This window comes from Mobula birostris, chromosome 23 (genome assembly GCF_030028105.1).
Source record: "Mobula birostris isolate sMobBir1 chromosome 23, sMobBir1.hap1, whole genome shotgun sequence".
Taxonomy (NCBI): Eukaryota; Metazoa; Chordata; class Chondrichthyes; order Myliobatiformes; family Myliobatidae; genus Mobula; species Mobula birostris.
The window spans coordinates 3,563,336-3,576,856 of NC_092392.1; the positions used below are offsets into that span (position 1 = coordinate 3,563,336).

The 13,521-nt window shown below is 42.5% G+C and overlaps 1 protein-coding gene across 1 annotated transcript in view; it reads right to left on the minus strand.

Moving 5' to 3' along the window:
* Positions 1 to 11,379: 11,379 nt before the first annotated feature.
* chchd3a (coiled-coil-helix-coiled-coil-helix domain containing 3a) overlaps positions 11,380 to 13,521 on the minus strand; it is a 326,490-nt gene continuing 324,348 nt past the window's right edge. Inside the window, exon 8 of the mRNA XM_072241199.1 lies at positions 11,380 to 11,770. Coding sequence (XP_072097300.1) covers positions 11,747 to 11,770 — 24 coding nt within the window. The 3' untranslated portion in view covers positions 11,380 to 11,746. The remainder of the gene's footprint in view (positions 11,771 to 13,521) is intronic.

Consider the following 13,521-nt stretch of genomic DNA (forward strand, 5'->3'; position numbering starts at 1 on the left):
CACTCCTCAGCAGGTCAACTAAACTGACTGGATTGCCTTATAGAGAACCATCATGGACCTGACAAGGTAAATGTCCTTCCTCTGTTCGGGCAGAGTCTAGGACCAGAGGGCACAGTCTCAGAATACAAAGACATCTCTTTGGGACAGAGATAAAGAGAAACTTCTTTAGCGAGAAGGTGGTGAACCTGTGGAATTCATTGCCACAGGTGGCTGTGAAGGCCAAGTCGTTGGGTATATTTAAAGCGCTGGTTGATAGGTTCTTGATTAGTAAGGGTGTGAAAGATATTGGGGAGAAGAACAGAGAATGGGGTTGAGGAGGATAATAAGTCAGCCATGATTGAATGACAGAGCAGACTTGATGGGCCAAATGGCCTAATTTTGTTCCTATATCTTATAGTATTGTATAACTATAGATATTGAATGGGAAATCCTACAAAAGGTAGTGGTTTCAGACCAGTATATAATTGGCAAAGCCCTCCCAACCATTGAGCACATCTACATGAAACACTGTCATATGAAAGCAGCATCCATCATCAGAGATCCTCACCACCCAGGCCAGCTCTTTTCTCACTGCTGCCATCGGGTAGAAGGCACAGGAGCTTCAGGACTCACATCACCAGACTCAAGAACAGTTACTACCCCTCAGCCATCAAGCTTTTGAACAAAAAGAGATAACTACACTCATCTATTGAGATATTCCCACAACCAGTGATCTCACTTTAAAGATCTTTATCTTGTTATTCCATGCTCTCATTATTTATTGCTATTTAATTTATATTTGCATTTGCACAAATTATTGTCTTCCATATTCTACTTGATCTTTCATTGATCCTGTTTACAGTTGCTATTCTATAGATTTGCTGCGTATGCCCACAGGAAAAAGAATCTCAGGGTTGTATGTGGTGACATGTACGTACTCTGATAATAAAATTTACTTTGAACTTTTGAATTTTGATATAATAATATTCTTCAACATTCTCATCAAATAAATTGCCAGTGCAATAAAAACTAAATTAGTTATGTATTGCATGTATTTAATTCCTTGCTTGTCAGTATCTGATACAACCTTTTTTCAGGGACATAAACTCCGTGAAGTTGGGTTCATGGAGTTCTTGCTTGAAAACGCAGTTTGATGGGAGTCTTTTATGTGTTGGAGAGTAAGTTGATTTTGAAAGTTATCTTTAATCTTCGGGTTTTTTTTGCACTGGGCAATGAAATTTGCCACACATTAGCAGACATTTTATCCCAACTACCAGTCACAGAGAAGAAATCCTATTCCTATTCCCTTTTTAAAAGATCTGCATTCATCTTCATACTTGTTTTGTTGTTGTTGCTCTAGGTTTTACTTGTGCCCACAGCAAGGGGTGCTATTGTCCACAAGAGGGTTACAAGTGATTGTTCAAAGAATTTTAATCGGTTTTTAACTGGAGTCTTGGTGTTAGCTGCACATAATGGGAAACAGCGTAATTATAATACTCTAGTATAATGAAATCTCATTTTACAATGAGAAATTAAAAGTCTTCAGGAGCTTTAAGCTGCACATCAGAGTCACGCATGATGTAACAGCTGTGGTCTGACATCAGTGACAGAGAAAATGCTGGAATCTATAATGAAGGATTTAACACTTAGTAAAGAATAATGGGATTAAACAGAGGCAGCATGACATTACAAAAGGGACATTAAATTTAGCCATTCTATTGAAATGCTTTGAGGATGTGACCAGTAAAATAGATAAGGGGCAAATTCCATGGGTCCTGTTGGAGGGTTATAGCCAGAGATGTTGGCTGTTGTTCCCTCTTCGCTTGCTGAATTCCTCCAATATTTTGTGCACATTGCTGGCATTCTATCTACTCTTTGGGTAAAGGCTCCTCTGGAATCCTGTTTGATACATCAGTGACAATCATGTCCAAGGTTTTTAACCCTTATTCATCAGTTCCAGATTCAGAGTTGGAACAAAGCTGGGACAGCTCCTTGGATGGTGGGTAGGCTTGGGAGTCAGTGAATCATGGAAACACATGGCAGTGGTTGGTGGCTATTTACTAGGCAAGTCACAGGAGGTACCGCACATGCCGGAAATCTAGAGCAATACACAATGTGCTGGAGATCTCAGCAAGTCAGGCAGCATTTATGGATGGAAATAAACAGGCTGATGAAGGGTCTCGGCTCGAAATGTCAACAGTTTATTCCCATCCATTGATGCTGCCTGACATGCTGAGTTCCTCCAGCACACTGTGTGTATTGCTAGGCAAGTCTCCTGGTCCTGATGGATGCATCCCAGGGTACAGAAAGAAATAGAGTAAGTTATAGCAGATGCGGGTAGAGGTTATAGTAGAGGCAACCTTATTAAATACAATTAAGACAGTTAGATAGACTTTCTGACTAGTAAGCAGATCTACAGTGCCAATAAAAAGTATTCACACTCCTTGGAAGTTTTCAGGTTTTATTGTCTTACAACATTGAATTACAATGGATTTAATTTGGCTTGCTTTTGACATTATCAACAGAAAAAGACCCTTTTGCGTCAAGGTGAAAACAGATCTCTACAAAGTGATCTAAATAAATCTCAAATTTAAAACACTAAAGAATTGATTGCATAAGTAAACACAAAATAATCTGCAGATGCTGGGGTCAAAGCAACACTCACAACACGTTGGAGGAACTCAGCAGCTCGGGCAGCATCCGTGGAAATGATCAGTCGACGTTTCGGGTCGGAACCCTTCGTCAGGACTGTGGGGGAAGGGGCAGAGGCCCTATAAAGAAGGTGGGGGGAGAGTGGGAAGGAGAAGGTTGGTGGGTTCCAGGCGAAAAACCAGTAAGGGGAAAGATAAAGGGGTGGGGGAAGGGAGGCAGGGAGGCAGGGAGGTGATAGGCAGGAAAGGTGAAGAAAGAATAGGGGAAAACACAGTGGGTAGTAGAAGGAGGCGGAACCATGAGGGAGGTAGTAGGCAGCTGGGGGAGGGGGAAGAGTGACATAGGGATAGAGGAAGGGAGGGGGAGGGAATTACCGGAAGTTGGAGAATTCTATGTTCATACCAAGGGGCTGGAGACTACCTAGACTGTATATGAGGTGTTGCTCCTCCAACCTGAGTTTAGCCTCATCATGGCAGTAGAGGAGGCCATGTATGGACATATCTGAATGGGAGTGGGAAGCAGAGTTGAAGTGGGTGGCTACTGGGAGATCCTGTCTGTTTTGGCGGACGGAGCAGAGGTGCTCGACGTCTGTTTTGGCGGACGGAGCAGAGATTTGTTTTTCAGCAAGTCAAAGACCCCAAGCATAAAGCCAAATCTACACACGAATGGCTTAAAAACAACAGTTAATGTCCTGCAGTGGCCAAGCTAGAGTCCAGACCTCAGTCCAATTGAGAATGTGTGGCTGGACTTGAAAAGGGCTGTTCACTCACAATCCCCATGCAATCTGACAGAGCTTGAGCAGTTTCGTAAAGAAAAATGGGAGAAAATTGCAGCGTCCAGACGTGCAAAGCTGATAGAGACCTATCCACACAGACTCAGGGCTGTAATTGCTGCCAAAGGGGCATCTACTAAGTACTGACTTCAAGGGGGTGAATACTTATGCAATCAATTATTTTGTGTTTATCTCATTATAATCTTGTACTTTATCTTATCTGCACTGCACTTTTTTGGTAGTTTTTAAAAACTTTATTCTTCCTGAATGCACTGTGTAATCTATGCAAGACAAGCATTTCACTGTACCTTGGTACATTTGACAATAATAAATTAATACATCATTCCATGCCCAATACAAGGCTCTGGAAGGAGAAGTTCTTTTCCCAGCCCTGTCACAAGAACCAGGAAAAGGTTCAAGGATACCCTCGGATCTATTTGAAAAAAAATTGCAATATCCCCATTAACTCTGGGAATCCCTGACCCATGGATGTTGAAAGCGGAGGAGTAATCATTCAGGGTGGAACCAAGGCATTGATTCCATGCGTTCAGAATTTGCCCAGCTTCTGAGTAAATGGTTCATGGAATGCACCGCCTCTCAAACTCACTCAACCCCCACTCCCTCACCCCTCCAACGTTGCACAGGTCTCATGAACCAACTGCGAGCCACAGAATGAGAATAGATGGAAGTCATCCTTGACCCTAAAGGGCTTCCAAAAAGATAGATTGTCTATAATAAACAAGATTGCACTGGGGTCCACAAGTTTGCCTTAAAGTTCTGAAAGACTGACTGCTATCAGTTATAAGCTGAGCTGACTGTAGGTGGAGAGCAGTCCTTGTGCAATCCAAAGTGAAGGCTTGTCCAGGGAGTATCCCAACAGCCTTATGACAGAAGGACATTTCACTGTCTCCAAGTGTTAGTCAAATTCGGGGATAGTTAGAAACAGTGGAAAACAGTTATATATTTATCACTAAAAATAGCAGTTAGTCACACTTCCAGCAAAGTTTGGCAGTCCTATTCAACAAAAGGGATCACTGTCTGGTGTATCACTGAAGGGCCAGATTCAAAACTTTTGGCACTTCAGCTTCATTTGTACAGAACGTTCCTGGACTCATTGACAAATGCAGGGACAAAATGGGAAGCCTGATGTTTGTGTCTTCTCTCCTATGTATTTTGAACTTCATGATGGAGTGTGTGGGCACAGATGATGGGATGTATTGATAAGTTTGATGTTTGCTCTCTATGGACTCATAAGCACACTGTCTGCACAATCTGGCTCAATGTATACATAGTACTATACATGAGCTCAATAACGACCAATACAGACTGGTATCATCTTGCCTATATTTCAATTCTATCTCTTAGTTTTCTTTTCTTTTGTAATTTGTTACAGTTCCATGACTGCAGCTAGGCACAGCTCAAGCACCATCTATAAACTTGCGGACGATTTAACTATGGTTGGCAGAATTTCAGGTGGTGATGAGAAGCCGTACAGGAGTGAGAGAGATCAGCCATTTGAGTGGTGTTGCAGGAACTACGTTGTACTCAGTGTCAGTAAGACCAAAGAATTGATCGTGGACTTCAGAAAGGGTAAGACAAGCTTTCAGATGACTCTGCCATAGTTGGATGCATCAGCAAGGGAGGCTGAGTACAGGGCTACGGTAGGAAAGTTTGTCACGTGGTGTGAGCAGAATTATCTGCAGCTTAATGTGAAAAAGACTAAGGAGCTGGTGGTAGACCTGAGGAGAGCTAAGGCACCGATGACCTCTGTTTCCATCCAGGGGGTCAGTGTGGACATGGTGGAGGATTACAAATTCCTGGGGATACGAATTGACAATAAACTGGACTGGTCAAAGAACACTGAGGCTGTCTACAAGAAGAGTCAGAGCCGTCTCTATTTTCTGAGGAGACTGAGGTCCTTTAACATCTGCCGGACGATGCTGAGGATGTTCTATGAGTCTGTGGTGGCCAGTGCTATCATGTTTGCTGTTGTGTGCTGGGGCAGCAGGCTGAGGGTAGCAGACACCAACACAATCAACAAACTCATTCGTAAGGCCAGTGATGTTGTGAGATGGAACTGGACTCTCTTACAGTGGTGTCTGAAAAGAGGATGCTGTCCAAGTTGCATGCCATCTTGGACAATGTCTCCCATCCACTACATAATGTACTGGGTGGGCACAGGAGTACATTCAGCCAGAGACTCATTCCACCGAGAGGCAACACAGAGCATCATAGGAAGTCATTCCTGCCTGTGGCCATCAAACTTTACAACTCCTCCATTGGAGGGTCAGACACCCTGAGCCAATAGGCTTGTCCTGGACTTATTTCCTGGTATAATTTACATATTACTATTTAATTATTTATGGTGCAACTGTAACAAAAACCAATTGCCCCCAGGATCAATAAGGTATGACTATGACTATGATTAAGACAAAGGAGCACACACCAGACCTTATTAAGGGACCAGCAGTGGAGAGGGTGAGCAGTTTCAAGTTCCTGGGTGTCAACATCTCTGAGGATCTATCCTGAGCCCAACACATCAATGGAGTTACAAAGAAGGCATGACAGCGGCTGTATTTCATAAAGAGTTTGAGGAGATTTGGTATGTCACCACACTCACAAATTGCTACAGATATACCATGGAGAGCTTTCTAACAGGCTGCAGCACCATCTGGAATGGGAGTGGGAATACCCTCTCCAGCGTCCTGGACATCGTCAAGGAGCAATGCCTCAAAAAGGGTGGCATCCATCAGTGAGGACCCCATCACCCTGTACATGCTCTCTTCTCATTGCTCCCATCAGGAAGGAGGTACAGAGCCTGAAGGCACACACTCAACCATTCAGGAATGGCTTCTCCTCCTCGGCCATCTGATTTCCGAATGGACATGGAACCCATGAACTCTACTGTACTACCTTTTCTTCTCGTCTTTCTGCACTACTTACTTAATTAAACTTTTAAAACATGTGTGTGTGTGTATATATATATATATATATATATATATATATATATACACACACACACACTTGTGATTTAATTCTTATTATTATGTATTGCAATGTACTGCTGCTGCATAACACCAAATTTCATGACATACAGCAGTGATATTAAACCCGTTTCTGATTCAGTCCCCCTCACAATTAATTATCTACCCGACCTGCTCCTTGGTAACATTAACACGTTTAGGAACCGTGCTTCTCATTCCAAAGTTCAAATCATCAATGTGAATTGTGATCATTAACGGTCCCAGCGTGGATCCCCATGGAACAGCTCGACCCACCTTTTCCCATTGTGAAGAGGTACTCTTTAATCCCGCTGTCTGTTTTCTGCCTTGAAGTCACTGAGCAATCCACTCCATGTCCCTGAACTCCACATTCATTAGTCTTTAATGAGGTACCTCATTGGAGGCCTTTTAAAAATCCAAATTACATCTACTGCATTACCATTATCTTCTCTTTTTCAGTTCCCATTTCAAAAAAAATTCAATAACTTTGGTCATGCAAGATTTTCCCTTTGGAAATCTCGGCTGACCTTTCATTATTATATCTTTCATTTCTAGATGTTCTCGTTAGAAGATATTCCATCCGTCTGATATTAAGGACTAGTCTATAATTTCCCAGGCATGTTCAATCTCCCTTACTAATAACTGTGTTATGTAACCCATCAGTCTTCTAACACTATGCCCAAGTCTAGAAAGTTATTAACTAGGAGCAGTAATGTCTCTGTTATCTCTCTTTTTAATGTGAATGCAATTCAACCAGACCAGGACTTTCATCCTCCAAGTCTGATCACTTTATTTAATATATCCCCTTTTCTATTTTAAATGCTCTTACTGTATTACTTACCCACCATCAAACATCATGTCCACCTCTGTATCTCCCTGTTAAATACCAACTGAAGTGTGATACAATAGCTACAAAATGCTTCACTTACTCAACGTCTATTGATAAATACCAGTTACTCTTTGCCTTTCACTTTTTAAAAATCTCTTTTATGCTTTCCTTTACTTAATATTTGCCATTATCTCTGATTTCAATTACCCCTCTATATACATAATGGGGCAATTGAAATCACTTTATTTAGATTAGGTTAACTTAACATTATTTATTACTTGTACATCGAAACATATAGTATAACGTGTCATTTGTGACAATGACCAACACAGTCTTAAATACAGTGTTTGTACATAAGACCATAAGACAAAGGAGCAGAATTAGGCCATTCAGCCCATTGAGTCTGCTCCACCATTCCATCATGGCTGATTGCGGTTCCCACTCAACCCCATACACCTGCTTTCTCACCACATCCTTTGATGCCCTGACCAATCAGCAAACTATCAACTTCAGCCTTAAATATAGCCACAGACTTAGCCTCCACCACAGTTTGTGGCAGAGCATTCCACAGATTCACTACTCTCTGGCTAAAAAAAATTCTCCTTACCTCTGTTCTAAAAGGTCAACCCTCAATTTTGAGGTTGTGCCCTCTAGTTCTGGAAACCCCTACCACAGGAAACATCTTCTCCACATCCACTCCATCTAGTCTTTCCAACATTCAGTAGGTTTCAATGAGATACCACTGTATTCTTCTAAATTCCAGTGAGTACAGGCCCAAAGCTGCCAAACGCTCCTCATACATTAACCTCTTCATTCTCAGAATCATCCTTGTGAACTTCTGGACTCTCTCCAATGGCAACACATCCTTTCGGAGATATGGGACCCAAAGCTGTTGACAGTACTCCAAGCGTGGCCTCACTAATGTCTTATAAAGTCTCAGTATTATCTCCTTGCTTTTATGTTCTATTCTCTTTGAAATAAATGCCAACATTGCATTTGCCTTCTTTACCACAGACTCAACCTGTAAATTAACCTTTGGGGAGTCTTGCACGAGAACTAAGTCCCTCTGCACCTCTGATGTTTGAACCTTCTCCCCATTTAGATAATAGTCCATACTATTGTTCCTTTTACCAAAGTGCATTATCACACATTTTCCAACACTGTATTCCATAAAAAGGGCAATTTTTGTATATAAAGGGCATTTTAAATAAAAAGGTTCCTTAAGATTGTTATAGCCAGGGGCGGTAATGGGGACAAGCTCCCACTACCTATTAAATGCTCCCAATGGTGTGCACCTCAAATAACCTCTGATAACCAAGTCCAGCTCCTGACCTTCACGTATGGCTGAGCTACCAAACCCAGTGGAACTGTTTCTACTGACAGGAGAAGGGGCAAAGATGGGTTACTGGCGCCTTAATACCAGTCGCTTCGGGCAAATGGGGCTAGTCAGCTGTGGTTGGCGGTTCATCTAAGGAGAAGGAAAACTCTGATCTTAAACCTCCACTGCCTTTTGGCTATACCCACTCATGGGAATTGGGTTTGGGAGTAAACCCCTGGGGGAAAAATCTGGTGCTGGAGTCCCAAAGGCAGTCCTACATTGAGTCAATGCTGACTGTCAACTCCTGCAAAGCTGCTGGTACCAAACCGTATCGGTCTCCGCCATTGCTTCGGGTTCATTAGATGCATGGAGAGGAGGAGCTTGCCACATGGACAACAGCTTGCTCTCCATATTGTACTGCCCAGGATTGTGTATCTAGACAGCTAGAACCCAATATCCACGGTCAGTGGTGACTGACGGAGGCACTCACCTCACATCAAACAAATGAAGTCTCAGCGCGTTCTTTCCTTTAGCAGAATATATTATTTCCAGGTCGAAGTAAAACAAACGCATTAACGTCAGTGCACAGAAAAATGAGTTATCAGCCCCTGGTCTTCTCCCTCCCCTTGCACTGTTGTAGTGTGAGTACCTGATGATAAAATGAACCACTGTGTCCATCCTAGGCAGTGTCCTGCAGCTCCAAAGACGCGTTCATACTCTGGCTGCAGAATTGGTAGAAAAAGTTTTTCCTTTACAATTGCCCTGAAGAATATAGTCTGCAGTCTGCTGGACCCAAATTGACATTGTAGCTAATGAAATGAGATCCCCTGGAGAAAATGCTCTCCCATTTCACTTTCAGAGTGAGACCATATCTCTAAGTTACAGTGCAAATTTACACTTTATTTGGTACAGTAGATATGCTCACGGTCTTCTGCTGCAAGGATTAAAAATACAAGAAATTCTGCAGATGCTGGAAATCCAAAGCAACACACACAAAATGCTGAAGGAATCCAGCATCTATGGAAATGAGAAAAACAGTCGCTGAATCGGGCTGAGATATTTCTTCAGGACTGAAAAGGGGAAGACGATAGAATAAAAGGTGAGGGAAGGGGAAGGGGAAGGAGGATAGCTAGCAGGTGATAGGTGAAGCCAGGTGGGTAGGAAAGGTAAAGGGCTGGAGAGGAAGAGATATTACAGGAGAAGAAAGTGGACCATAAGAGAAAGGGAAGGAAGAAGGGACCCAGAGAGGTGGTAGGCAGGTGAAAAGAGGAATCAAAAGAGAGAGGAGGGGGAGAGGAATTTTTTCTGGTAGGAGGAATCGATATTCATGCCATCAGGTTGGAAGCTACCCAGATGAAATATAAGGTGTTGCTCCTTCACCCTGAGGGTGGGACAAGTGGAGGCCATGGACCAACATGTCAGAATGGGAATTAAAATGTTTGGTCACTGGGAAGTTCCACTTTTGGTAGATGGAGTGGAGCTGCTTGATGAAGCTGCTCCCAGTTTATGACAGTTCTTACCAATGTAGAGGAGGCCACACTGGTAGCACCGAACACAATAGATGTCCCCTGCAGATTCACAGCTGAAATGTTGTCTCACCTTGAATGCAGGTGAGACAGCAGGTAAATGGGCAGGTGTAGCACATTGGTTGCTTGCAGAGATAAGTGCTAGGAGGCAGATTAGTGGGAAGGGACAAATGGACAAGGGCATCATGGAAGGAGCGATACCTGTAGAAAGCAGAGAGACGGGGAGGTTCGGTGGCAGGATCTCTTTGGAGATGGGGGAAGTTGCGGAGAGTGATGTGTTGGATGCAGAAGCTCATGGGGTGGTAGGTAAGGATAAAGGGAAGTCTGTCGTTGTTAAGGAAGATAGGGTGAGCGTGGAGGAGATGCAGTTGAAAACACCATCAATGGTGCAGGAAGGGAGTCCCCATCCTTTGAAGGAGGAGGTAACTTGTGGAAAGGAAAACCACAAGGATCAATGTATTATACATCACGGTTGTAAGTATGGCTATTTGAGTTACAGTTACCTTCCTGTCAGTTTGAATCAGACTGGCTATTCTCCTCTGACCTTGTTCATTTATAAGGCGTTTTTACCCACAGAACTGGATGTCATTTGTTTCTTCCGCATCATTCTCTGTAAACTTTAGAGCAGGGGTTCCCAATATTTTTTAATGCCATGGACCACTCCGTGACCCCAGGCTGGAAACCCCTGCTCTGGAAAATGTTGCGTGTGAAAATGCCAGGAGATCAGCAGTTTGTGAAATACTCACCTCATCTGGCACCAACAATCATTCCACGGTCACATTTACTTAGATCACATTCCTTCCCCATTCAGATGTTTGGTCTGAACAACTGAACCTCTTGACTATGTCTGCATGCTTTTATGCTTTGAGTTGCATCCTCGATCAGGCATACATACTTACCTAATAAAGTGGCCACTGAGTACAGTTCTCAATATTAAAGCAACTAGATGCTAAACCTGTGTGAAATCATGAGGAATAATACTCAACAGATTGTTGGGGACAACCTGAACCGGGGCCAGTTGGCTCCCTCTTTTAATATGACACAAGTCCAGACACTAAGCTTCAGTGAAGTGCATTCCTGATGAGACGAGTAATTTTAAAGAGCTCATTTCTGGCTCAGATTATAATGAACTACCTCATCCTAATACAGCTCAAAGATCATAATGTGTGAACAACGTCTGGAATGTTGTTCAGTAAGGGGACTCAGAAATAAAAAAATCTACTGCATTCTGCAATGTGTACACTCAAAATAACAAGATATTTTGTGCTCAGACAGAATCCAGTAGCTTCAGACAAGTCAGCTGTATTTTGATCTTTGAAAGACAGATTTAATCACATTATTGTTAGAATGTTTCAAAGGCCTCATATTAAACAAAACAAAATATTCCATATAATGTCATAGGACAGAACAATTACAGAAAAGCTGAATGCATTCTTGGTAGGACGAGAAGCTTGGTAGGTTGTTAAGTCGTTCACAACTGTGCCAAACACATCCCCACCAATTAAAATGAGGGTGCTTGCTGCTGCTGTTACTGTGGTGATAATGGCCCTTTGTTTCCTCTTTCCCATAATGTCCTGGTGCCTTTGTCGAGTTACTTTGATTATTTCTGAAAGGTGATCCGTTGGTGAAATAGATGATGAGGGCTTTTTGATGAGACTGGAGACTGTTTTAACCTCCTTTCCCCAGAAGGCTCTAAAGTAAGAAAGGAAACAAGACACATACATTTATGAGAAAACAAATGAGAAGGGTACCAAGGTCAATTAAGTGATTTACTAAAAATGTGCTCTTGCAGTACATCTACCTAAGTTTCTATATTCTCATTAAGATAATACATTCCAATAAACACAACATATCCACCTAATGAACCTTCTCTTGTTCTAATTTGGCTGATTAGCAATGTGCACTGTTCAAGATCAGTATTCATTGTCCAACCTTAATTGCAAGGCCACTTCTGAATCATCTGCAGCAGGACAGGGCAGGTAAGGACGGCAGATTTCCTTCCATGAAGGCTATTTGTGAATATGATTGATTTTTTTTTACAAGAATCTATTTTCATGGTAACCATAACTGATACTAGCTTTTTATTTAATTATTCCAACAAATTCAAATTAGTGTCTCTGGGTTGGTCAATATCCATTTCTCTAAAACCTGCTCTTTTTTTTTAAACAAAACTATAAAAGTTTATTTACAGGTCAGTCACAGCCACATTGCTAATGTGCATCATCTTCTCTCACAGGATAAAACAGGAAATAGCAGGGGTACTTAGTGAATACTTTACTTTAGTATTCACTATGGAAAAGAACCTTGGTGACTGCATTGCAGACTGAAAAGCTTGAGCATGTAGACATTAAGAAAGGGGATGTACTGGAGCTTTTGGAAAGCATCAAGTTGGATAAATCGCCAGGACCGGATGAGATGTACCCCAGGCTACTGTGGGAGGTGAGGGAGGAGATTGATGAGCCTCTGGCGATGATCTTTGAATCATCAATGGGGACGGGAGAGGTTCCGGAGGATTGGAGGGTTGTGAATGTCGTTCCTTTATTCAAGAAAGGGAATAGAGATAGCCCAGGAAATTATAGACCAGTGAGTCTGACTTCAGTAATTGGTAAGTTGATGGAGAAGATCCTGAGAGGCAGGATTTATGAACATTTGGAGAGGAAACTGGGCTGAGAAGTGGCAGATGGAGTTCAACCCAGATAAGTGTGAAGTGGTTCATTTTAGTCATAGTCATAGTAATACTTTATTAATCCCGGGGGAAATTGGTTAAATTTTGGAAGGTCAAATATGATGGCAGAATATAGTATTAATGGTAAGACTCTTGGCAGTTTGGAAGATCAGAGGGATCTTTGGGTCCAAATCCATAGGACGCTCAAAGCAGCTGTGCAAGTTGACGCTCTGATTAAGAAGGCATACAGTGTATTGGCCTTCATTAATCGTGGAATTGAATTTAGGAACTGAGGGGTAAAGTTGCAGCTATATAGGATCCTGGTCAGACCCCACTTGGAGTACTGTGCTTAGTTCCGGTCGCCTCACTACAGGAAGGATGTGGAAGCCATAGAAAGGGTGCAGAAGAGATTTACAAGGATGTTGCCTGGATTGGAGAGTATGCCTTATGAAAACAGGTTGAGTGAACTCGGCCTTTTTTCCTTGGATCGACGGAGGATGAGAGGTGACCTGATAGAGGTGTATAAGATGATGAGAGGCATTGATCATGTGGATAGTCAGAGGCTTTTTTCCAGGGCTGAAATGGTTGCCACAAGAGAATACAGGTTTAAGGTGCTGGGGAGTAGGTACAGAGGTGATGTCAGAGGTAAGTTTTTTACTCGGAGAGTGGTGAGTGTGTGGAATGAGCTGCCGGCAACGGTGGTGGAGGCGGATACGATAGGGTCTTTTAAGAGGCTTTTGGATAGGTACATGGAGCTTAGAAAAACAGAGGGCAATGG